The sequence below is a fragment of the Antedon mediterranea genome, chromosome 2 (genome assembly GCF_964355755.1).
Source record: "Antedon mediterranea chromosome 2, ecAntMedi1.1, whole genome shotgun sequence".
NCBI lineage: Eukaryota > Metazoa > Echinodermata > Crinoidea > Comatulida > Antedonidae > Antedon > Antedon mediterranea.
The window spans coordinates 35869904-35896554 of record NC_092671.1 but is presented as its reverse complement, the minus strand read 5'-3'; the positions used below and the strand labels follow the sequence as shown (position 1 = coordinate 35896554).

Below are 26651 nucleotides of genomic sequence, written 5' to 3'. Positions count from 1 at the left end.
TTGTAACAATATCATTTATATATTTGTTGGTCACCACTTTTTTGGCCCACACTGTCGTTAATAAACCAATAAAACTAATGAGCAAAATAATGAAAGGAAACAAAACAAAAGCAACGGAAATCAAAAATATGTAAATATAAACTATAAACTAAACACAATAGAGTACATGTGCAAAACGAGTAAATAAAAAGAACGCCAACCTTCGAATCAGATTATTTTCGATTATGACGTCAGCTTCATTTGTATAACAATTGTAGAAATTCCCCTCGTGCTGATCCCTCAAAACATGAGTTAAGAAAACAGATACATTATGTATCTGCATATTAGGTTTACCTTATTGTGGTTTGAGGTTTCTTTTATTCGTACTCCAGCAACTGTAAACTTGTCAGCCATAAAGTCGACACACCTACTACTACTGACGTAAGAAACTGACTTCCTGAAATACGTGCATAATGTTTCAGAACTTAGCATCGACACCACATCCGTATTGACTTTCAATTATAACTATGGGTAAGTCTGCTTTGTAATACAGGAACTTCTTCTCTAGTATAGTATTTCATTGTCTTCATATATTAACTGTTGTGTGAAAATGGCGTGAAAATTAAGTATGGAATGTGTGTCATTTTAGCATGTACAGTAACAAACATGAGAAAGTAACAAGTAATGGCATAATATATGTACAATTGTATTAAATGTATCTGTATTGATGGCTGGGAATTCACGTTTTCAACAATTTAAAGGTCATCTGATCAGAAAATTCTTGTTTTCCAAAATAATCAAGAAAGTAGTAGAGTATAAGAACAGTACTGATAAGATACTTTACATAATGTAGCCTTTTGCTGAAGTGTCTTAATAGTTTGTTTATTTCCTCCTTTTTCTTTCAGGATATTATAGATGTTTCAATATTTTTGTTGTTGTACTTGTCCATATCACGTTGTCTACTGTGCGATCCGACACTAGCTGTTGTTTTTCTTTTTGTAAGTTTACATTTAGGCTACTATTATTGTTCGATCAATTAAACTTTACGCCATAGTAAAACCAATCATCGTGGCAAAATATACCATCATTCGCACATAGGAGGACGGTTTAGGGATCATTTAACAAAATCTTGTGCCTGTCTAATCAGGACAAACAGTGATTTTTAATCGAAATGGTCTTTTAATTGGAGCTAGACCTAGATATATGTTTATCTTAAGCATTAAAGAGTACAATCTGTAAAGGTGAGACAGATATGACTGAACAATAACAATATGAACAATTATTATCGTTTTAGTAACATATCCGAGATTTGATTTTGAAGTTACGGCATATTTTACTACAAATCACATTGGACTAGAATGGGAACTATCGGCCAATGTAACATGGACACCCCACCCAGGTAGGATTATTATTATTACCGGTATTGCTGTAAGGTTTTAAACATTCAGTTTCAAAATCCCAATACCAATAAATACGCCGCTATGTATTTTCAATTTACTCATTTGTACAGCATCATTTTGTCTTGATTTGTTCAACTCATTCGTCTATCCATGCCCACATTCGTCTATTCATGAACGAATTCGTCTATCCCTGCACGCATTCGTCTACCCATGCACCCATTCGTCTATCCATGCACGCATTCGTCTATCCATGCACGCATTCGTCTATCCATGCACGCATTCGTCTATCCATGCCCACATTCGTCTGTCCATGCACCCATGATTCGTCTATCCATGCACCCATGATTCGTCTATCCATGCACCCATGATTCGTCTATCCATGCACCCATGATTCGTCTATCCATGCACCCATGATTCGTCTATCCATGCACCCATGATTCGTCTATCCATGCACCCATGATTCGTCTATCCATGCACCCATGATTCGTCTATCCATGCACCCATGATTCGTCTATTCATGCACCCATGATTCGTCTATCCATGCACGAATTCGTCTATCCATGCACCCATTCATCTATCGATGCACCCATTCGTCTATCGATGCACCCATTCGTCTATCGATGCACCCATTCGTCTATCGATGCACCCATTCGTCTATCCATGCACCCATTCGTCTATCCATGTACCCATTCGTCTATCCATGTACCCATTCAACGATCAACAATTTCCTCCACCTATCTACCAAAATCCCTTTTGTAACATTCGTCAATACATGCATGCATTCATCAACCCTTATGCACCCTATGTTACAATAATACGTTGCAACATTAAGTCACAAACAATACAGTGTAATCCTAACTTAAACATTATTTTGATATAGATTACGATGGTTATGATATTGATTTCGTGTTGAATAGCATTAAAAAGGAATCTGCATCTGAATGCAGTAGGAGGAGTATGTCATGTGTTTCAAAAGACGAAGGATATGTAAGGACTTTCTAATAAATGTGTTTTACAATATTGTTTAATTAATTAATATATAGTTTTTCTTGTTGTGCCTATTCATAGTATTCATTCATAGTATTCATTTATAGTAACAATAATAGTTTTCGTCTTAATCAGAATCACTGGCGAGAATTCAAGCAACTTCCTGAGTATGGGTCAACTTATAGAGTTACGGTAATGTAAACTTTGTTTTAGTAAACTTTGGGTGTTGCTTGTGTTGGTCTAGACTTTCTCCAGGCAGAGAGTTGTTAATTATCAACTCTCTGCTCCAAGTCTGTATTTATTGCCTTTTTTTTTAAATGTTAGTCCACCAGTCGATTTCGATTTTTTTTGTTTACGTCTCAATTAATATACGTATGAAACGCCATATGGGCACAAATAGTTTTTAAAAATAATATCGACATATTGAATGATTTATTTGTAAATTTGTAGGCCTACCTTTTATATTTCCAGCATCAATAGGCTGTTTTAAAGTTATATTTATTAAGTTTTAATCCCTGATGGTTCTGGGTTCCGCTAGTGATGTGATCCAAGATCGAAGTTCAAAATATTATAACAGATCGTAAGATTTAACTTTGATTATGTCTGCTCACCTTGTGGAATTCTAACATGATATGGGCAGCTTCCGATTACTTATTTCATAATTGTTACATTCTTATTATTGTTATCGTTGTAAATTGTATAGTTAGCATTGTAATGTGGTTTTAGTAAATGTTGATTCATTGTTATAAAAGTGTATGTTCAAATAAATGATCTGCTCAATAACTAATATTGTGTCTTTGCTCTTATAACTCTGATGATATATGGCACATTATAATTGAACTAATATATTATTATTGTATAACATGAACATGTATATCGAATGATGGTGCCAAAGGGCCATGACATTATATAAACGTATTTTTTTTCTTATAGCTTTATATTTCGGAAGATGTAGATGAAATACGAGGAAAATATATTACTGATATTGTTAGTTCACCGGGTGAGCATTGACAATGAAAGTTATTTAAAACCATTAATACAAGCCTTAATGTTGAATGTGTTTTATTTCAACGTATGATTAGTAAGTTATTAATGTCTGAAATTCGTCTATTTGTCGCTTATTTAGATTGTATTGATGAAACTGCAAGTGTCGAATTTTGTAGGAATCAGAGTAAGTAATCACTTCTACTATCACTAAAGTTAATTTAAAGATGTATTGTCCCCATAAAACATGAAAAATGAAGATTAATAAAATCAGACTTTGAATAAGCTATTTTGTAGTTCTAACAAAGTTAATCACTTCTGTATTAAAAAAAAACGGTTGAATTCAACAACAAAAAAAACATTAGTTGGCAGCCAATTGGACTATTTGTTGCTTTAAATTACAGGGGTTTTTTTTTTCGATCCAATTTTTGGTCCAAGTGAATAGGCCTAACTATTATGTGACATTAAAATGCCATATTCAACAACAACATTTTAAAAGGATATTTTTTCAGGGGGACATATATCTTTAAAAAGTAGATCCGGGTTTAACATTTCCGAATTTCTTGTTTCTGTGAACTTCTGGCCTAATATCTTCACACATACTAGAGGTAAAGGATGTCTGCCAACCTAGCAGATGGTTCCCCTTGATTAGTATTAGGCCTACTCATTGAGCGTAAGGTGGCGACTTTGTATGGGGCGACTTTGCGATGGGGCTACTTGAATGGATCCCCACTGAGCGATTTAAAGTCGTTTAAATATTTAAATATTATTATACTGTATTTATTTTCAAGCCGTTGGATACATTGGCAAGCCTTTTAACATAACCTCCGACGTCCAGAGAATTAATAAAACTAATGATGTTGCGGTTTCCATTACTTGGCGGCAACCTATCCATATACATCCAGATATTATATTGTACAGATACAGAATCGCTTGGAATGATGATGCAGGTTCTAGTAATATCATGACATTAACGGTATTGTTATGTGTTGTGCTGACATGGATTATTAAGAGCCGCTACATTATACCCATAGGCAGATCCGGAGGGTGATTCAATGCAAAAGATTGAAAATAACATTTCATTTTACAATCTTTAAGCCCTCGGTGCTCCTATTTAGAATTTTTGGATCTGCGAAAATCGAATATATTACTAAATCAAATACATTTATTAAAAGATAAATTTATACTATAAAGTATTTAAGTTAAAAACTCAACGCTGAGTGCTGATTGTACACTAGAAATAAGATAATTGTTCAGTCAATTAATAAATGTGTCTTTTATTTTGTTAGAATATATCTTATGTACCTGGTGAATACATAACGACACAGCTTGAAACACCTTTACAGGAAGGCAACAATTACACGTTAACCGTAAGTAAAAGATACATGATCAAACATGGTTTAAAAAAGTTTCTTGAGACCGAACAAACATCTTTATCGCCAAACAGTATTCTAAAAACGCTTTATGGCTAAAACATCTTTTGCCGAGTGAATGTTGTGATGAAAAGAATTCTACAAAAACTTGCTGAATAAAAGACCGTGCATGGCTAGTGGCAGATTGTTGTGGTAGTAGTCAGAGTTATACTTTTTATTATTGTGGTGCTTCTCCTTTTCAGATTTCACCAGTAGTAGGATTTGATAGTGACACGACTTCATTTAGAGGTACAAGTAACAAGTACATGTTTAACACTTACTTGCCAGAAGTACAAGGTAAAAAAAAAATCACCTCTTCCTCCGGTCTTTCTTCTGATACATTTTCAAAGACTTTTTAATCATTCATTCTTCTACATGCTGGTCAAAGTATAGAAGAAAAATTTAGTAGTATTTATTGTGAAATAGTTCTACACAAAGCAGGTACCAAAGAGTATTTTTAAACTTACCGTAGTACATTTATACACTTAATTTTATTTTTACCAGCGGTTACTTCCAGTCCAATTATAGAACCCACATTGGAATACGTCATTGCTGTAGCCGTAGGCCTACCTTTAACTGCCCTGTTGGTTTTGACAATTACTGTGGCATTGTATAGAAATGCATTTAAAGGCAAGTACATTATAAACCATCTCTTAATTAGGACTTAATTGCTTTAATGAAGTTATTAACCACGTGACTATGTGGCGTCGGTTTATTTATATATTTATATATATTTTTTTTGTCTTTATATTTATAATAATGTAGACACTTAATTTGTTCTTGAGCTATGGAGAATTATGTACTCTGTATTCTTTTATCCGAAATAAAAGATGAAATGGAATTAAATGAAATATATGTTAATTGCTGTTGATGACATCTGCCACATGATTATACATTATTGACTTTTAGTAGTAACAGTAAGTTATTGCAAGGCAATCAAACAACAGGATGCTGAGCTCCGGAGAACAAAGGGTTTACCTGTGGCTGCGACACGATCAGTTCCACGCCCACCGTTGGTATTTGTCGCAGCCAGACATAAGATCAAAGGACTGTTACAAGTTCCTATCTTACGTACCAAGTTAAGTGTCCTGTTGGTAAATTCGCCCTGGTTATAATTACATTACCATATTCTTCGGAATATATTTTTGCTGTTGTCAGTTTTATTTTTTTTTAAGTTTTTATTTTTCTCAAACTAAAGTTACTGAAAAAAATAACCGGTAACCTCCGTATTTTCTTTTAAAGGAACAAACAAACCTGATGAATTTTTTCCAGACGGCACAGGTACTATTCCATTATTACATTTTGAGTATTAAAACAAACAGATTTCATTTCTAAATTAAATTCTATAGTTATTACACTATGTTTCATATATCTGCATTTTGAACAAAACCATGCTATTTTAAGATTATTTTGTTTACATACATGTATATACTTGATTACTATAGATTCGATTGGTTGCCCGGAGTACCAGATGCTACGCGACAACATAACTTGGGAAAAGCGAGTGTTGCTAGGCCAAGGGTATTATGGTGAAGTATATAAATGTAAGGTACAGAAAGATGGTATTTCCTACGACGCTGCTGTGAAATTGCCAAAACGTAAGTTACTATTCCAATTGTACAGGGACCACTTCCCTAGTATCCGTGTTTGGTGGGAACCATGAAAGCCATCCTCCTATTGAGGTAGAGAAGCCGGTTTTGTTAAACCATTTAAACCAAACGAGCATTGTTAATCTTTCAGAAATGGCAAAACCTAAGGAGATCGACGATTTTGTTGATGAAATCAAACAGATTATCAAATTGGGAAGACATGAGAATATTGTTCTGTTTTTGGGTTACAACATAGATTCGACTCCACTAATGTTGATAAATGAATTCGTTAAATATGGTGATATGTACCACTTTCTGCGCAGAGCAGCAACAAAAACAGAACAAGATCCTATATATAAACTTGAGCTGATTAACCAACTTGATATAGCAAAGCAAGTCTCTAACGGCATGGTATGTCATTTATATTTAAAAATTATGATGATGTTACTGTTCATTATTGACCCTATTGGTAATCATGATATAGTACTGTAGGAACTATAGCAATTATAACTTCCAATTCTGGTATACGCTAACAACAATAGCTGTTTCGACAATTGGGCATTCAAAGTACTTTGCCCAGGTTATATATATATATATATTTCTAATATTAACAATTAACATCAATTAATTTAAGGCATATATGACTTCGAAAAGCATGTTTCACGGAGATTTGGCCGCTCGTAATATTTTGATTGATGAAGGATTGAAAGTAAAAATCACAGACTTTGGACTAAGTATTGATATATATGGAAGAAACTACCACAGACTGGAGAGTTTGGAACTACCATGGCGATGGCTTGCCATTGAAGCATTAGATGACGGTCATAAAGTATCTTCAAAAAGCGATGTGTAAGTAGATCAGTAACTGTGGATTTCAAAGATAAAAACTAAGCAGAGGAAATATTTTATAAAATACAAAATTGATAGGAAAATACCCAAAATGTAGAGTAATTGACTTCCTAGTTTGGAGGGGGCGCTGCTCCATGCTGTGAAATGGCGTCGCCCAGTTTGACCTTTTAACCCTGTACTTCCGATACTATGTTTTGAATGCAAATTGAAGAACAGGAGATTCTTGTGTTATAAGTTCTTTGGTAATACACTGCTTTATTATTGAAAACGAATTCCAGAATACACAAACATTTGTTTGAATGAACTGAATTTGTTTTAAAACATTCAACGTTTTTTCTCTCTATAATATAGATGGTCATTTGGCATTGTTTTGACGGAAATCTTCAGGTTTTGTGATCCATGTCCATACGAGAATATAAAAAAATCAACTGAACTTATTGACTTTTTGAAATCAGAAAAAAAGAATCGGATGGATAAACCACGAGGATGCCCAAATGAAATGTAAGCATAAAGTAATTCTTGGGCCTTTGATCCTCTTTTCTCTTGTCTTTAGCCACTTTAGATTATTTCACTTTGCAAGGTTTTTACAATGTTTAAAGATTGGTAATAATGTTTTTCATTGAACTTTTGCATATATGTTGTTCACCACGTGAATTAGGAACCTTTTAAATTGTTTGTTTGTTGTTTATTTCGATCTCACACATCATACATAAAAATAGTCAAATGAAAAACATCAGAGAAAAAACAAAGAAAAACATTTTATGATAAATTTAGGTCAACCCATTCAATCCTAAAACAAAGTTTCCATTGGGGTCTGAATAAAATATAGGCACAAAACCAATTTTGGAAATGAAGAAGTATGAAATACAGATAAACAAACAACAGTGATTGATTATATGTTCTTCAGGATCTAAGCATGAGCTTGTTCTTCAAGTTTAATAAGTAGATCTTTAATTTATTTTGTTTGAAAGTGGTCTTATTGTCGATATACCTTTCAATGAAACAGGGAGAGCATTCCAATTAGAGATGCAATCGGACAAAAAGGAATATTGAAGGTGGAATTTAGGAACATCAAAGTCATGCTTGGTTACTCGGCATATATGCATCATAATTTGGTAATTGCGACAAGATAATAACCACACACATGCTTAGGAATGTATGGAACTATATGTTACTTGTTCTAAATAGGATGCTCGAATACAACTATGGAAATATATTTTGTTAACAGGTACCAAATAATGTTGAGATGCTGGAGTGAAGATCCGTCACAAAGACCCACATTTGAACAACTTTGCAGCGAAATTCAAGAGATACTAGACTCTAATAAGATGGATATACCAAAAACAAACACTTGTGACTTAAGCAAAGTAATATTTTATTTACGTTAATCGGTTTGAATTAACATTAAAGATACACGTTCTTTTCTTATCTAAAATGAAACTTTAAATTTTAATTATATCATTGGTAATTAATATACTAAGAGCAAAAAAGTATACATTTATAGTTAGTGCAACTTATTTTTCTCTTATAATTCTAAGGCAGAAGTCATTAATAATTCATGAAATTAATTATGACATCATAAGGGTCACTATATAATATTTGCATAGACAAAGATCAAATACCCTGTGGAAAACGTATAGGTAGGTTGGTATAGGCTTCAGACTAAGGGTTTGGCGCTTTGAGTTCGATGCTCATCAACATCATCTGTGTTTTTTTAATTAATTGAGAGAGGTTATTTAGAGGGTTAGGTTAAGTTATATTTAGGAAGTAGATCAGCTATCTTGTAATTCTTTATCATAGAAATAATTAGGTTCATCCTGTTAATTCTGCCTTAACTTAATAGGAAAAAAATGTGTTGGGGTTGTGGAGGTTGGCTTGTTAGTATGTATTTTAAAAAACGTTTAACTTATTTCATATTTAAACAGATTCATTCAATAATTTTCTAACTAAAAAAATGAATTGTCTATCTGTAAATTTATAGGAACATTTCGGATCGCATTCATCATTGAATACAACGTCCTTGTCGTGTAGCAGGGAATTTATCCGACAACCTGGTAGTGATGAAAACGCAACACATAGTTATAAAGAAAATGTAAGTAAAGTGGGCACACCATATAAAGTAATTTTCACATAATATGTCTAACGCCGTATCTATAACAATGATTAATTTGATGGTGTTGATAAAATGTCTTAATTTGAATTTATTTGGAAAATCATTATAGAAATACATACAAAGTGATAACACGACTGTTGAATATTAATATCCAATATAGATTAATTATCTTATCTTTAATTAATAACTTTATAGAAACATTCCGGATCACACTCATCAGCCAATACAATGTCTATTTCTGGTGGAAGAGAATTTATCCGAGAACCAGGTAGTGATGAAAGTGCAACAGATAGTTATAAAACAAATGGATTAAGTGTGAGTCTATTAGACGGATAAAAGTAATTTGATGGCCTAAATTTACTATTTTTTGGAATAAATTACCGTAATCATCTAACCAAATACAATATTTTTACATTAGAATCAAGACAAAATAGACGAATCTGCTGTATATTATCAAAAACCAACAGAAAACGTTGTCCATGCATTTATTGTTAATGAAATTGACGGAGAAGGACCCGATTACGCGAACATAAAACGTATAGGCCTATCTGAAGAAGCCGCCAGTGAGTCAGGCGATTTTTTGATAAGTGAAAGTCACAAGGTAGGTGTCATAATGTGCCCAAATATGCAGTGATATGACATCAACATATATGGGCACGTCACATTTTTTTTCACATAAAAGTTTGAAAGTGTAGAGAGAGCTTAAATAAGACAATTTAAAATGTTTGTAGATATCCGAGATGAAAATAGCATTAATTTTGATAGACTACTGTATTTAGGAGATTCTTGAGAAAACACAAGAGAGTCGATTGGAATGGGTCCCTTCCATAACATTTAGTAGTAGTTCAATATCATTTTTATCGGGGTTTTTATTTATTTATTTTTTTTTTTTGCATTCCGATGTGAAAAAATAATAATAATTTGAATCATTTATCAAAAAGAATAATCTCTCTCAACTGGATTGCGATTTATTTCTTTGTTGTTTTGATGTGGGAATTGGGCCGGCTTTGTCTAATTCTTGTGCACTTTTTTTTGTTGCAAAATGTTACCATGTATAAAAATATATCGCAATTCAGTTTTACTGTGACAATAATTTTAATAAATATACCATTAGGCATGAATGAATGAATAATATTTAATGGTGATGATGGTATTTAGTTTTAATTCACGCTTTTTTCTGTATTGTATTGTAGAACGAACACAACAACGGAGATTGTGAAAACGTTAACACTGGTTTTGAAGAATCTACACTAGAATCGACTATTATTTCACCATGAATCGACTAAGGTCAATATTCTGGCTGTAAAAGTCTGTCTACATAATCAAACTAGTGTAATGTCCATATATGGGCACATTACATTTTTTTGTCACACTAGTTTGGCGTTTCTCTTGAATAAACCCATGTTTCTTATTTTATATTCTCTGAATCTACGAACTTTGATGAAAATGGTTCTAAATAAAGTAATTAAATTCTGGTACCAGTAGATGTTCAGTAAGCAACCAGCAGAAAATATTCCAAATTGACAAAAAAAGTAACTAATAACAAAAATTCAATCATAATTCTATTTATTTTCAATTTTAGTCATGATCTAAAATAATCTCTTTATTCATATTTACCAAATGTATTATTTACAAATATAACCCATTATTTACAAAATTGTGAATTTAAAATTGCCAAAAGCTTTATCTTATACAGTATCTCTATATATCATAATTTACTACTACAACTATTACAGTACTGATAAGCATGACACATGTTAAAAGATGCTTTGATGCATTATTCAAATTATACTTAAAGACATACACAATAGCCCAAATAGTGTTCAATAAATGGTGCACAAATGTGGAATACATGAAACAAGTTTTGTCATGTACAATCATTTTCGCGATTACTCTCCTTAATTTGAACTCATCGTGTACAGGGTTGTCAGGCCCGTAGCCAGGGGGAATTTTATGGTTCGGGCAAACCCTGCTTTACAGCGAACCTCCCTTAACCGACTGCGAAACCCCATCCCCATCATGTCCAATACCTCAAGCTCATCTCTAAATCCTCCAAATACGTGCCTCACAGTAAAAAAGCTTATTCGTAAATTGAAAAATTTGTAAACTCGTTCGTGAATAACTCGTACCTTTTTCCTTATGAGTGTACGTCGGGGGCAGTAACCCAAATACTTTGTGTCTGAACGCCACCTTGACAGATCCTGGCTACGACCCTGGTTGTGAATCAAATTAGCTCTCACCAAATAAAATGAAATTACTCAATTTAATGAACACAATTTCAGTTTGATTTTACCAAGGACATATAGTTGTGCTGGCAGTTTTTAGCTCATAGTGAATTAGATTTATGTAGATATAAGATTAATGAAACACAACACTTATATTATTATACTTTCTTTTTGTCAGATATCATGTTGGATGCACACTGATAGAGACCAAGATAGGATGACAGCATTCCAGTGATGGCAGTAATCGGTGTCGGAATCTTGCCTGACCACAGGAATCCTGGAGGAAGCCAATTGATGGCATTGCATAGATCTGCACAGTTCTTTAACAAATCTAACCGCATGTTATACTGGCTTAGTTTTAATTCTACAACTGATTTTGTAGGTGTCAATTCCAAACTACAAGAAAGGGAAATGTATTATTATTTGGTTATTTATTTTGAATACACTGTAGCAAAATACTTTTTGTACATATAATTCCATAGAGTGCATGTTAATGTTGACAATGGTTTAGCCCTATTTCCACCCAGAAAAAGCTCATGAATTTGGAGTTCAAAAGAAACTTTCTTTTGATCTCATTTGTGTGCATATGTCTCTATTGACTGTTCTGTTATTGAGAAACACATCTCAATCAACCCCAGACATCCTGATCAGATACCCTCATTTTTCGCAAATGATCTCAAGGATGAGTTTGTTTTTAACTTGAAATCCTTCTTGCGTTCTCTTCGATCTAACCTGCCCGACTCTTTTTCTTTCTTATTTATTTTCACTTATTTTATTTGTAGACTAATTTAATTTTATTGACAAATTTTTATGAAATGTAAAAAAATTATATGAGGGGTAGCTGAATCACAGTGATGTATTTTGCTTAAGCTGCCCCTGCTAAGCATTTTTTAACCTCTTTAAAAAAAACCAAAGTGCTCGATACAAGAAATAAATGATAATTTACAAGCATTCTCACAGATTTCAAATTAATTAATTAAATTTCAGTATATCACCGGGCAGTTTAGAATTAATGTTGTATGCCTGATTTGTTTATTTAATGTATATATATATATATATTTATTATATTGATTTTATGCCGGTCAAATAAATAAACGAAACAAATGTTGGTCTTTCTATTTGTGTTTTTAGTTGGAGGGAGGACCATGTACTTTATCAAGTCTGACAAACCTTGAGATTCCGCCTCCTCCTTCTATTTTCAGTTGCCTCTGTGCATCCTCCATCTGCCTTTTCATGGCCTTCAGATTAATGAGATTCCTGATGGAAAAAAAGAAATGCTCTTAAAAACTGCCTATTTGAATTGTCCTTGTGATAAATTCGGGCAAATCTCTCTCAATGGTGATGAATTGACTCACACACACATAATCTATCTATATTGATAGAATGTCAAACTACTTTATTGTATGTCTACACAAACTAGAGTGTTAGAGAATTTATAATAGACGGTATATAAAAAATCAGCAAATACAGGACGTTATGTATTTTTTATGGCCTTTTTTTTTTACCTCGTTATGGACAAAACAAGAGCAATTGCCCAAAGACCAATACAGCCTACTATCCACTTTCCTTCATGGTAGCCCTGTAAGACTTTAACCTGGGCTAGCCAGGCGATATGTTCTACGGGGAAAAACAGGGAATAAACAAGGTTCTCCAAACCCTTCAGCAAACCAATGCCTGGAACTTTTTCCTGCAAGAATACAGATGAAAAAATTAAGAGCCATCAGCCATGTTACTTTCTATCCTTCTGATTGTATTATGAAACCTCACGGTGCCAACTAATTCTCCACCCGCACCCGCACCCCCAATCCGATCTAAAATAAGTCACTTCTTCACATAATTCACTTCATATAACATAAATCCAAATCCAGTACTGTATAGCCCAAACTGTAATAAATGATCTGTGCCACCAATTACAATTATGTTATTCCAAGCACTACCCCTTTAACGTAATATAAATAAAGACCCATTCATTTTTTAAATGATGACTGAGCATTTTGTATGTTGTGTGACATTGACAACAAAACACAGTTCCAATACAACAAGAGCGTTGCATAAAAACTAGCCTAGGCCTAGGCCTAGTTAAGCTTACATGCTTTCCAAATCCATAGGTTGCAGTTAATGCTAGCATTGGAAGATCGTCAAAGAGTCGGAGGATAGTTCGACATAAATTCAATTGTTGTGTTATCACATTGAATTTTATGTTCATCGCACCACCTTTCTTTCCAACGGAAGACAGTAACATCGTCACGTAACTTGAAATTCGAATGATTTTGTCTCTTCCACGATAGTTTTCAAGAAGCTGTATTGCCAGTTTTATATACCGGGATTTACTTGATGATTCCATCTTGACATAGGCTAGTTTTTTTTAACGAATTATAAGCGAAATTGGCTAGGCTTAGGCCTGACCGAATGACTGGGATCGCGGCCAAAACGTGACTTGTTCCCTGGGGACTGACCTCATCTCATTCATTTGTTTACATTTTACAGTTTATCAGATTAAACCATTAACAAAAGAGGAATCCAATTGTAATATTATTAAAAAGTAAAACGTAAGATTAATAACTATATATTTTCGTCATGTCCTTTAGGTTTTTTATTATTTTAAATTAAATATTATGTCTAGTTGACTATGTTTATACATAATAAATAATAAGTTGTGTTACGTATTCCTTTGTTGTACTGACACGATCGACTAAATGGATCAACCTACAACCTTTGACACAAACAAGGCCTCAAGATGGGAGAAGAAAAAACATTGAGTGTGGGAATTTCTTTTTTTATATGAACGATTGCATCCAAACAAGGTGGTTTATCGATGACATTAATTTTTCTCAGCAAGACTTAATGTAACTATCTATTTGTTACAACACCATTATTATAGCTAGGTAAGCCTACTACTACTAGCTAGGTATGTCTACGCTAGGCCTAGTAGATGGTCTGGCACCGTCGTAGCATAAACAGACACCGTTTGTGATGGACCCATAGACGACGTACGTAAATCAGCGTATGGTTGGGATATGAGGCCTAGCTGAAATGTAAATACTGCCCTCAATTTAAAAACTACCATCTGGTTGTTTTCCCAAGTCGACTCATTCATTTGTTTAGCACATTAGTTTGGTCTAATCGCTTTTATATATTGTTACGTTTTTTCACTCATTTCAAGGACAGTTTAAATGCAAGCCTACTCATTAGTATATTCTGATTTTTGATTAATTTAAAGGTGAGTGAGAACAAAACAGTTGTTATTTAGCAAGATAGATGAGAGAGGTAAATAAATGTTAAAAACATGTTGGGATCATAAAAACTTCAATTATTTTATAATGGAATTTTCTATGATTTTTATAGGTTTATTTTGTTTGTGTCTGGAAATAATAACAATTAACAAGTTACAATAGGAGTAGGATAGCAGGACTCAGGAAATTGGGATCCAAATGAAATTTTTTCAAGAATAACATTTAACAAGTTTATTGTTCTTTTAAATTATATTGTTCATGCAAATTATTTTCTGACTTGTATTGTACAGATCGTAACCCAAAATAATATATATATAATCACAGTGTATGTGCATTGGAAATGGACCACCTTTGAAAGTGTTGAAGTGAATAAAAAAACATGTGTTTTACAAAATATTTGATAAAAACTGCTATTATTTATTAAATTATTATTACTATTAAAGATGTATTGTCCATTTTTTTGTTGAATATACCATTTTAATGTCACATAATATTTATCCACTTTGACCAAAAATTAGATCGAAAAAAAATGTATTTACCTGAAAAAACTGTAATTTAAAGCAAAAAAATGTCAAATTGGCTGCCAGCCAATGGATTTTTGGTTGAATTTAACCATTTATTTTGTTATTTTATAAGTTAAAACATAAATTTTTTTCTTTTTTTTTCTACGGAAGTGATTAACTTTATTAAAACTACAAAATAACCTATTCAAAGTCTGATTTAATTAATCTTCATTTTTCATGTTTTTGGGGGACAATACATCTTTAAATAAATTCATCTGTTTCCAAATATAATAAACGAGGAAAATTGTCCACTTTAAATTATTGTTATTATCCTGAACACATGTTCTTCAATTCATGCAGGTTAGGAAAGAGGATAAGAGAAACCGGAAATCCCAGTGGGCATATAGCCATTATTTCTACTTAGGTTTTAGCCAATTATTTATAGCCATATGAAATGCCTTTATTAGTGCTTTATATAGCAGAAATGCATTATTGTAATGATAATATTTTCCATTTTTTCATTTGTTTTTGCTGTATACCATACAGTACAACCTTTCCTTATTCTCTTGAATTATTAAGATAACTGCAAGACATTTTAAATTGAGATTCAATAATTATTGTTTGGTGTTTCTTTATTTTCGGTATAATTCTGTGTATATAAAAAGTGGTACCGGAGCCAATTTCAATTAAATTCTACAGTGAAGTGCAAGTTTTAGTTTATCTTTAAAATTCATTTTTAAAATCAAGTTGCTTCTATTGTGGGCCCCAGTTATTATTGTTATAACTGAATAAATGTGTATGAATTTTTAAATGCAAAGGCAAAATACTGAAAAAAATGACAATGCTGTGGGTATTAGCTCTGCTAACTTTTCTGGCTGTTTTACTTCTCGTTTTGATTTAGCTTTTCGCTTTTATTTTGTATCTCCATTGAGATATCCAGCCACTGATACCCACAGCATTGTCATTTTTTCAGTAATTTGCCTTTGGATTTATATATAGGCCTGCACCATTTACAAGTGTGCAATTCAATTTTAATTATGTACTGAATAGTAACTAGTAACTTAGTTATACTAATTAGTACATTTTGCTGAGAAAAACGATTTTGTTTTAATAAATCATATTACTGTATTTATTATTAATGGTACTAGCCAAAATGGTTAAATATTAATATTATACAAGTTTAAATCATCCATCTGTTGTGCCTATTTAAATGCAGGTTTTTTTCCCATGTTGATCGTGTTTAGTAAACACAGACAATGTTAATGAGTTCATTCATTATACGGCTTAATAATTGAAAGTATAAAGTGACTGCAGTATTGATTGTTACAGGATTTAAACAACCTGTAACATACCATCTGGTGAATTGCATTGATTTTAGTGTACAATAGAATACCACAAGTGTATCCCTTTTATGATGCTGTAGAGTATTTTAGTACCTTGTTGATGAAGGTGGCTTCTGGATAAACTGGGGACTGTTTGTAGATAGGGATATATCTATCGGAAACCTCCATGTATGGTAGAGAGATAGGTTAGTGCAGTATTTGTTTAATTCATAGATTATAGAGACTACAGGATGGTATTGTACTGTATATATTATATTTATAAGCAAACCTGAGTTATCCTTGGCCTTTTTTGATTTGTTACTACAGTATAACTCCTTTCATTTAAAGACACTCGCGAAACTGCGATAAGTTTGTATCAAGCTTTCATTTAAAGGTATTTTGTCCCCCTTTTTTTCACATTTTTTAAAAATAAATATGCCATTTTAATACTAACAGTTATTCACTTTGACCAAAAAAACTGGATCGGAAAAAAGGTATTACCTGAAAAAAATGTAATTTATAGCAAAAAATACTTAAATTGTCTGTTAGACAATGGTTTTTGGTTAAAATTAAAAGTTTCTTTTGTCTTTTTATAAGTGAAAAAATAATTTTTTTTTTTTACAGAAGTTAATAACTTGATTAAAACTACAAAATGGTCTATTTAAAGTCTGATTTTATTAATCTTCATTTTTCATATTTTTAAATCTTGAATCATCTTTATTTTATTCTTTTATTTTAACTAAAATATTCTTTTTTCAATCTTTTTCTACCGAAGATTCTTTATACTGATAATCCCGCCTACTTTGCTTCAAACTGACCAATCACATGCAAGCTTATCCTCTTAATAGGCTCCTGGTTTGTAAATTCATTTGAAATGTCGAACAAGAAACGGGCGGCGCCGTATTATGATGATCCTGATGCAACAACAAAATTTTTACAAGAGGTAAATGAGGATGATAGTGATGAAGAATGGAATTTAAGTAAGTTTTTTCATATCATTTTTTTTTCTACATTTTGTTTATTTATCTGCAATCAATAACAAGGTCATTCAAACAGTACAGGGAACTCTAAATGGTCTTTAAATAACAAACTGTTAAGCACATATGATACTAGAATAAACCAGTTTACAAGTAGCTTAAGTCAAGATACTGTAGCTAAGGAGTGATTAAGTGAAAACAAAATTTGTAAAATCAAATGATTTAATTTTTATCATAAATTTTTGAGGTTTATATGCATTTTATTCTTTAATCACATAACCATACAGGCAGAGGCATAAGGCCCCTGGTTTAGGAAACCTAAGTGTCCCTCCAAGTTCCAACGCTAGAGGCCTTGGGCATTTTTCTTTTCGGCATATTTTAATTCCTGTTTTTACTCTGGGTACCCGAGTCTAGGACTTACTCATTTTCTCCTCCTCCTCCTCCATCTGGACACTATTGAGTAAAAAGTGCGATTTTTAAAGTACTACTCCTCCCTTATTAGTTGTAGTATTGAGCTGGAATTTGGCATGAATATACTACGGGGACATTTCCTCAAATCTATAGATTTTTTAATTTCAAACCGGATGCAGCCATATCACGTCTCGAAGATGGTACCGTATAGCCGTATTTTGTAGCGCGGTTATTGATGTGTATGTGACGTTACATCCGGTCTTATGTACTGTAGTCATTACAGCTCCTTTCGCTGTACCCTGAGTATTGCACATTTGTGCTTGTTTCCTCTGAACACTGCTCAAGGGTTTAGTCAGTGAGCACTCATAGTCGTTACGCAACTGCATACAGTTAGGCCTGCTTAAGCATGGTTTCCACTGGCGACGCAACACAAGGACGTAACGCAACGCAAGTTAATTGACCAATCACAAGCGATGGCTTATTCGCTTGTGATTGCTAACTGTCTATAACTTCGCTTGTCATTGGTTAAAACGCTTGCCTTGCGTTTACGTCCTTGCGTTACGTTCTAGTGGGAACCAAGCTTAAATTGTCATCATTCTGGACAACAAAAAAAACCTTGTAAAAGGCCTAAAAAGATGGTTGATATAAATGGACCATATTTTTCTTTTAATGAATTGAAGAGAAGCATTATGTATGTGTTTACTACCTTGATTTTTTTTAAAATTTCTATACAGCTTCATTGTCTCGCAAAGACCAAGATATTATACAATACACAAAGCGTGAGAAGTGCCTTACATGGATTACCTTTTGTCTACTACTCATCTTGATTATTCTTTCAATTTCTATTATCTACATTATATCATCGCCGCATATGGTAAGTACTTACTTAGCACATTAAAATAGGCCTTAAATAGAAGAAACAAGTCTGAGTTTGCACTGATTTTGAGCTTGCACCACAATCGTGTGTATGTCTCAAGTCTAGTGAGCTCCTCAGTTGATTGTGGAGTGCCTTATTAGAGAGTTAGTTAAGTAAGGCTCAGTAGAATAAGTCTGTCTTAATCATCAAATAAGTACAGTATGCCTCGGTTTGATTCAGCCACAGTAGTGTATACGTTCTTGGTCACAATGAAGGTGATGTTCACACCATGATCATGTTTGCACCATGATCATGTTCAAGCAATGGTCATGTTCACACCAAGATCATGTTCACACCAAGATCATGTTCACACCATGGTTATGTTCACACCATGATCATGTTCACACCATGATCATGTTCACACCAAGATCATGTTCACACCATGATCATGTTCACACCAAGATCATGTTCACCATGGTTATGTTCACACCATGATCATGTTCACACCAAGATCATGTTCACACAATAGTTATATTCACACCATGGTCATGTTCACACCATGATCATGTTTAAGCAATGGTCATTCACACTATGATCATGTTCAAGCAATGGTCATGCTCACACCATTATCATGTCACACCAAGATCATGTTCACACCAAGATCATGTTCACACCATGGTTATGTTCACACCATGATCATGTTCACACCATGATCATGTTCACACCAAGATCATGTTCACACCATGATCATGTTCACACCAAGATCATGTTCACCATGGTTATGTTCACACCATGATCATGTTCACACCAAGATCATGTTCACACAATAGTTATATTCACACCATGGTCATGTTCACACCATGATCATGTTTAAGCAATGGTCATTCACACTATGATCATGTTCAAGCAATGGTCATGCTCACACCATTATCATGTCACACCAAGATCATGTTCACACCATGATCATGTTCACACCATGATCATGTTTAAGCAATGGTCATTCATACTATGATCATGTTCAAGCAATGGTCATGTTCACATCATTATCATGTCACACCATGATCATGTTCAAGCAATGGTCATGTTCAAACCATGATCATGTTCAAGCAATTGTCATGTTCACACCATGATCATGTTCAAGCAATTGTCATGTTCATACCATGATCATGTTTAAGCCAGAGCAAGAGTAACATTTAAATTACAATCTAGCATTTCTAAAGATGCATTTAAATCATTGTATCAAGTAGATGGACCTTCACATGGCATTCTGCTGCATTATTTTTTTTTAATTTTCAGAGGAGCCATAAAACCATAATTTATGAAAATGAAGACAGGGTTTGCATTTTTATTCATGATTCATTTGCACAAAACACACAAAAAATAATTTTTTTAAACATTTGCATGCTTAATGTTTTGGAAGCACAATTCAGAATTTTGTCCCAAACAACCGTTTTTTTAATCTTGTGTAGGCCTAGAGCTTAATATAATCTCTTTTTTTTTTTCTATAGGTTGGTTGCTACGACCCAGAATGCATCAAAGCAAGCAGTGAGGTGCTTAGTTATATGGATTTAGAGGCTAACCCTTGTAGCGATTTCTATCAGTATGCTTGTGGAGGATGGCTGGAGTCTGTACGCATCCCTGATGGAAAACCAAAATGGGGCGCTTTTGCAAAAGTATACCAAGACAATCAATATAAGTTAAGGAAGGTAAAAGTAATCCTCTTTCATTACAATGGGTTAATGGATAACCCCCGCAGTGGCGTAATGGCTATGAGCGCTCACTGGCTAAACCCAGGGGCCCAGAGCTCAAGGGGCCCAGAGCTCAAGGGGCCCAGAGCTCAAGGGGCCCAGAGCTCTAGGGGCCTAAGAGCTCAAGGGGCCCAGAGCTCTAGGGACCCAGGAGCTCAAGGGTCCCAGAGCTCAAGGGGCCCAGAGCTCAAGGGGCCCAGGAGCTCAAGGGTCCCAGAGCTCAAGGGGCCCAGAGCTCAAGGGGCCCAGAGCTCAAGGGGCCCAGAGCTCAAGGGGCCCAGGAGCTCAAGGGGCCCAGGAGCTCAAGGGGCCCAGAGCTCTAGGGACCCAGGAGCTCAAGGGGCCCACGAGCTCAAGAGAATCCAGAGCAAAAGCAGCCTCAATTCAAACTACCCAGCGTTGGAGGGCCCTCAGGAGTGCTAAACAAGAGGCCTTTGCCATGTGCGTTACGCCACTGAACCCCCTACTCAATTTGAAAAACGCACTTGGTTCTTTTAGGTGTGCCCATTACAAGTCAAATGTATCCAATAAGACTTGCTCTACCACTAGAACTACCCATTTGGTTCCTTAAAACTCTCCAGATATTATAGCAGGTATTCTGTAGACAAAGTAAATAGTTATTACCGTTTTGTATTTTTTGCCTTTTTTTTTCAAAAGGTTCTCGAGGAAGATGGTTACAATTATAAAGGTGTTCCATCATTATCAGTTGAGAAAACAAAGAAATATTATAAATCGTGTATGAATGAAAAGAAAATAGAACAATTAGGAATAGAACCTGTTGTTGAGGTAAGTGTTTTCAATCAATTGAAATTCTCAATATGGTACTGAATAAATATGTATAATAATAATAAGTATGTCTTGTTTAGAGGATAATAAAACAAACATTTTTCCTATTGCCTAATTGTAGTGGAGCTGTAGCTTGGTGGTTAATGTGCTTGCCTTCCAATTCAAAGTTTCAGAGTTCAATCCTGAACTAGTGGCAGGGTTCAATCCTGACGTGGTGCCTGGGTTGTAACTCGCGACTCTTTCAGCTCCACTCCCTAAGCCTCAAATGTGACTTAGTTTATAAACACAATACTGTACATTGTAAAATAGTTTATCCATCCTGTAATTGGTTACTCACTGTTGGATGCATATGAAAATTCCGAAACATACAGTACAGCAGTTGTCATGTTTTTGTAAATTTTTATCAATATTTTGATTCATTCATGTTTTTACATCAGTTAATCAACAGTATAGGTGGGTGGAGTCTCATTCAGAATAGCACCAATGCTTTGCAATGGGAGGAGTCTAATTGGAACATGATTGACACATTAGTGAAAATCCATCAATTAAGGATCAGCCCTCTGTTTGGTATGTGGGTTAGTGCTGATGATAAAAACTCAAATGCAAATATTATTCAAGTAAGATTTCTTTTTTTTTCTCATTATTTCCTGTTAATTCATTTCATAAAACAATATAAATTACATTACTAAGTTACATTACGCCGAATTAATACAAAATATTAATAAAGTAACCTTTTAAAGTTACAAAACATGGCTATTTTTATACAAAAAAGTCAAAACAGAAAGATATTAAGATATCTTTGTAATGTTTACGTTCCTTTTGTACCATGCACATTGTAATGTTCCCTTTCCTTGCTGTGCCATTCATTGGTTCAGCGTTCCCAATAACACTGGTCCACCGTCCAATGGCCAGTTAAATCCTTGCCGGACCTGTTAAATAGTAAAATAACAAGTCAGTTAAATTTTCAGTAAAATCTGACGAAATTTCAATAATTTTACTCAATTCACCGTGTCACGATTTCTGTACAAAATACTTCATGCCTGAACTAATGTAAACAAGATATATTTTCTGTACCTCATTTTTAGATTTTTAAAGTAAATTTTCAGTTACAAACTGACCAGTAAAAGGAGTAGAAGACTAGTAAAAATGTAATTTTACTGAATGAAAAACAACATCTTGTGTTGGGAAAGCAATATAAAGAAATGAAAATGAATTGAAGATAAAAAGTAAATGTAAAAAATAAAAAATAATAATAATAAAACTGATGTTTTGGTTTTGAAAGATAAACATACACATTATGCAAGATCAAATAGATTTGGTTGTTTATTGATGACATAAGTGATTTTTCAAAGCTTTCGTCTAAAGCCTGTTTTCCTGTCGACGTTATTCGACGCTATTGTCGTTGATCGTAACAGTTCAACGACGAGTTGAAATGATAATGATAGCGAGTACCTTTTCCTGTAAATCGTTAAAATGTCAATGTTTACGTAAATGATCGCTGATTATTGTTAACAATAACGTCGAATAACGTCGACAGGAAAACAGGCTTTAGGTTACATAATGATTGAAATATAAAAAAAAACAACGTATTATGCACATCTCGGTCAGTTTTTGTCAATAAAACCATTGTTGAATAGATAATTGTTGGTTTCATTATAATTATCATAATAGCCACATTGCAAATATAAGCTTATGACAATTTGTACTCTTGTACATAATTTAATATAACTTTCCCTCAATCAATTTAAAGACCAACAAATTGTATATGTAAACATTTTATAATAGAATTTCTGATTCACTGAAAGACACATATAATCTTATCATTTATTGTAAAAAAAAGTTATTATACACACAATTTTATTTACATTATTTAAATTTATATTTAAATGTTATACAGCTCTTTTTAGTTTAAGTTAATGATAATTATATTTTAATACAGTTTTCCCAGTCTGGAATTGGTCTATCTGCACCAGAATACTACACAAGTAATGATACGGTTAGTATGAGATATTATTTTTTTAATTAAAAACACATCAAATCAAAATAAACATAAACCATAGGTTGATAAATATTACTATAACACACTTACTGTTTTAAGTAGGTGTGTTATAACATTTAATCTATTAATTCACGCTACTTCCTTTTTTAATCAATTTCGAAGGCTAAACAGGAGGCCAGGCCATTAAATAGACCAGCTCTGATTTTGGCCACAGAATAGAAGAGTAAAGCTGTCTATACTATCAAACTAGTTTAATCAAAGAAGTGTAATGTGCCCAAATATGGTAGTGATATGACATCATCATTTCCATATATGTGCACATCACATAAAGTTTGATAGTAGACAGAGCTTTATACACCGAACAGATTACAGCTTTGTTTTCAAACATGCTGTTTTACGCTCCAGCCTCATTTTCCACACACTTAATAATATAAAAAAAGGCTGTGTAATACAACCATTAATTCAAACTTTCACCATGCAATAGAATTAATATTGAATAGCACATCATACAAAGTTAGCCAATCAAATAGCAAGGTATACAGGACACTATTACGGGCTCACTTGTTTGAAATCAACAATAATAATAAAGAAGTTGTTGTCCATCTTTATTCTCTTTCTTATAGAGGGCTCACTTTAGTGTGACAAACCCATCACAATCAAAATGAACTTAATTAACAATTGTCGTATTCAATTGGGAACTTTCGTTTTCAACGTAAAGATTCGTTGAGTACTTTTTGTATTCGAATTGTAAATTTGTGCTCAACAGAAAGTCATTCAAATAGAAAACGTTGACAACGAAAGCTTTTTCGTTAAGAACAATCTCAACGCTCAAAATACTCCGTTAAAGAAGTACTCAACGGAAAAACTGTACTCAATGGTGAAAGTCTAAATCGAATACGACAAATGATATAGTACTGAAACTCCTCATAGACGGCTACATTTCTAAAATGGAGAAACTTATTCACATAGATTAACTAATTTATTTATTTATTTTATTTATTTAATCTTTCTTTATTCTGAAATACACTTTCAATACAATGTACTGATTTCCAAAGTGGTTCAGTTCTTAACTACATAAATGTAAACAAAATACAGTATATAAATGGACAAAAGAAAATATAAAATTAAACCTAAAATTATCAAAATCAAATTAACACAATTAAATTAAGCACATTTAAAGGTAAAAACATAAATAATTGAGATTTTTAAACAAGATAAAAGAAGTTTTAATCATTGAGCATTAATTATATTTAGTTTTGAATTAAAATTAAAGTTTTGAAATTTGTGATTTGAAAGTTGATACTGTCATATCATAAAGATCATTTTTTATTTTGTTAGGTAGAAAGTTCCATAATTTTGTAGATCTGTAATTAAAAGTTCTTTTACCTTGAGTATTATTCCATTTAGGTATTATCAAAGTGTTGTTACTTTGACTTCGTGTACCTTTATTATGACACTGACAATAAAGACAATGTCCATTTAGGCACTTGAAAAGTAATATTAGAATATGTTCATTCCATTTGTCCTTTAGTGTACTCCAACCAAGTGAGTTTAGGATATCACTAACATGAGTTTTGATATCTACAGATAATAATATTCTACCTAATCTATTTAATAAAATTTGAAGAGAATCTGAAAAGTTTACTTTACAATTTGACCAGACACAACTACAATAATCAAATAAAGGAATAACTAGTGCATTGAGCGTGTTTGATGGAATAAAATATTTTATACGACGTACAGTATAACACCAATGCATTTGGCAACTTTTGATGAAAGGCTATCAATATGATCCGCCCATGTTAGTTGAGTGTCAAAAGTTACACCTAAATATTTAAAAGTATTTACTCTCTCAATAATATGGTTATTAAAAGAAACAGAGATATTTTTAAACTTACTATACATGTGAGTAGTACTAAAAACCATAAGCTTTGTCTTTTTAATATTTAATGTTAGTTGGTTATCATTAAGCCATTGAGTAACTTGATTAAAATTTGCATCTATTTCATTTTGAAGCCTAAGTGGGTCAGATGAACTACATAAAAGTGTGGTATCATCAGCATACATGACACATTTACATGATAAAGAATTAGGAAGTGAGTTAACATATAAAATAAAAAGCAATGGTCCTAATATTGAACCTTGAGGAACTCCGATATTTACATTCAGTGATTCAGATTTACATGAATTAATACTAACAACTAATAACTAATAATATTCATCTTCTTATATTGCCTTTAGAAACTTAGAGAAGCGTATGTCCACTTTGGCGCCAGTGTTGCGGAACTTATCTCATACAATGGAAACAAGTTGGAAGCAGTTGCTCACCACGATTTACAGGACGCAACCCACAATGCCATGCGTGAAGTGGTAAAGTTTGAGACTGAACTTGCAAAGGTAAAAGAATTGACCTGGTTAATGCTGTTATTAATAAATTGGTTTTTTCGCATTCCATTGAGACATAATAATACTAATAATAGTTCATTCTTATATAGCGCATATAAGCAAGCTCTCAATGCGCTGCACATTATTACCCTGGTAATCTTTTTGTTAACATACTCCCATAATAATGCAGCTTGTAATCAGCTTGATCTAACCGTGTACCCATTTTATACACCTGGGTGGAGAGAGGCAAATGTAAGTAAAGTATCTTGCCTAAAGATACAAGCAATTAGTGGCAAAAGATTCGAACCATAATCTCACAATAAGTAATCCAACATCCACACACTGCGCCACACTACTACCATAAATAAATACTGGCCTTAAATTCTTAAATATAATAACACATTTCAAATAACTTTATAATAAAATTGCTTTTTCTTTCAGATTTATGTCGATAAGAATGACCTACAAAATCCAGAAAAAAAGTATCATAAGTTCCAATTTGGTCAAATGCAAGATATGATAACAAATGTAGGTTGGGCATTTGTAACTTTGAATTTTTTTTTTGGAAACTGTTTCAAGATTTCAAAGATTTGTGAAACGTTTAATAAATCAGAAAATATGTTATGCAGTGTAAAAAGGTATTAGTGTTAAGTAATCAGGATGAGATGTAGCTTGGTGGTTTGGAACCTCGCCTACCAATCCCAGAGTCCTGGTTCAAATCCTGTCAGATACCAGGGTTTTTTTTCTCAAAGACTTGTAATAAGACTTTGTTTCTGTAGAGCATCTTGTGTATATGTTTTTCTTTGTGATTATTTAAGGAGGAGACCACTTTTTTAGCCCTAATGGCTTGTCTCCAAACCTTTAAAATGAGGACCTCATAAATGTATTATCTT

The 26651-nt window shown here is 33.2% G+C and overlaps 3 protein-coding genes across 7 annotated transcripts in view; 2 read left to right on the top strand and 1 right to left on the bottom strand.

Annotated features, from left to right (window-relative positions):
- The first annotated feature begins 475 nt into the window (after positions 1-475).
- Positions 476-11854, top strand: LOC140040906 (uncharacterized). Its single transcript, XM_072087176.1, has 22 exons — positions 476-510; positions 885-977; positions 1274-1378; positions 2260-2366; positions 2502-2558; positions 3300-3366; positions 3493-3537; positions 4142-4326; positions 4640-4720; positions 4966-5059; positions 5267-5392; positions 6005-6043; positions 6208-6360; positions 6503-6762; positions 6986-7200; positions 7552-7701; positions 8429-8567; positions 9182-9292; positions 9509-9628; positions 9732-9914; positions 10507-10600; positions 11717-11854. Exons 1-21 carry the CDS (start codon positions 507-509, stop codon positions 10588-10590), a joined length of 2418 nt encoding a protein of 805 aa, XP_071943277.1. The 5' UTR covers positions 476-506; the 3' UTR covers positions 10591-10600; positions 11717-11854.
- On the bottom strand, positions 10724-13977 carry LOC140040907 (peroxisomal membrane protein 11C-like). Its single transcript, XM_072087177.1, has 4 exons — positions 13628-13977; positions 13044-13225; positions 12709-12795; positions 10724-11934 (listed from the first exon to the last, which is right to left on the bottom strand). Exons 1-4 carry the CDS (start codon positions 13880-13882, stop codon positions 11697-11699), a joined length of 762 nt encoding a protein of 253 aa, XP_071943278.1. The 5' UTR covers positions 13883-13977; the 3' UTR covers positions 10724-11696.
- Positions 13978-14162: 185 nt separating this feature from the next.
- Positions 14163-26651, top strand: part of LOC140040899 (endothelin-converting enzyme homolog) — a 29112-nt gene continuing 16623 nt past the window's right edge. Inside the window, exons 1-9 of one of the 5 annotated variants that reach the window (XM_072087164.1) lie at positions 14163-14423; positions 17445-17576; positions 18719-18858; positions 20349-20546; positions 21246-21374; positions 21812-21991; positions 23314-23370; positions 25615-25770; positions 26200-26286. In XM_072087164.1, the coding sequence (XP_071943265.1) occupies positions 17471-17576; positions 18719-18858; positions 20349-20546; positions 21246-21374; positions 21812-21991; positions 23314-23370; positions 25615-25770; positions 26200-26286 (1053 nt within the window). In that variant the 5' untranslated portion in view covers positions 14163-14423; positions 17445-17470. Of the gene's footprint in view, positions 14424-14621; positions 14759-17371; positions 17577-18718; positions 18859-20348; positions 20547-21245; positions 21375-21811; positions 21992-23313; positions 23371-25614; positions 25771-26199; positions 26287-26651 lie in introns of those variants that run through there. The other 4 variants (XM_072087162.1, XM_072087166.1, XM_072087167.1 and 1 more) reach the window with 4 other exon arrangements.

What these genes read in the sequence shown, in the direction of transcription:
- LOC140040906 (XM_072087176.1), top strand. An exon ending in AGCAAGTCTCTAACGGCATG is followed by an intron (nt 6,763 to 6,985) that starts GTATGTCATTTA and finishes AATTAATTTAAG; the next exon opens with GCATATATGACTTCGAAAAG. An exon ending in CGAGGATGCCCAAATGAAAT is followed by an intron (nt 7,702 to 8,428) that starts GTAAGCATAAAG and finishes TTTTGTTAACAG; the next exon opens with GTACCAAATAATGTTGAGAT.
- LOC140040907 (XM_072087177.1), bottom strand. Translation starts at nt 13,882, where the DNA reads ATGGAATCATCAAGTAAATCCCGGTATATAAAACTGGCAATACAGCTT. An exon ending in CCTATGGATTTGGAAAGCAT is followed by an intron (nt 13,226 to 13,627) that starts GTAAGCTTAACT and finishes GTATTCTTGCAG; the next exon opens with GAAAAAGTTCCAGGCATTGG. An exon ending in GGAGGAGGCGGAATCTCAAG is followed by an intron (nt 11,935 to 12,708) that starts GTTTGTCAGACT and finishes CCTTTCTTGTAG; the next exon opens with TTTGGAATTGACACCTACAA.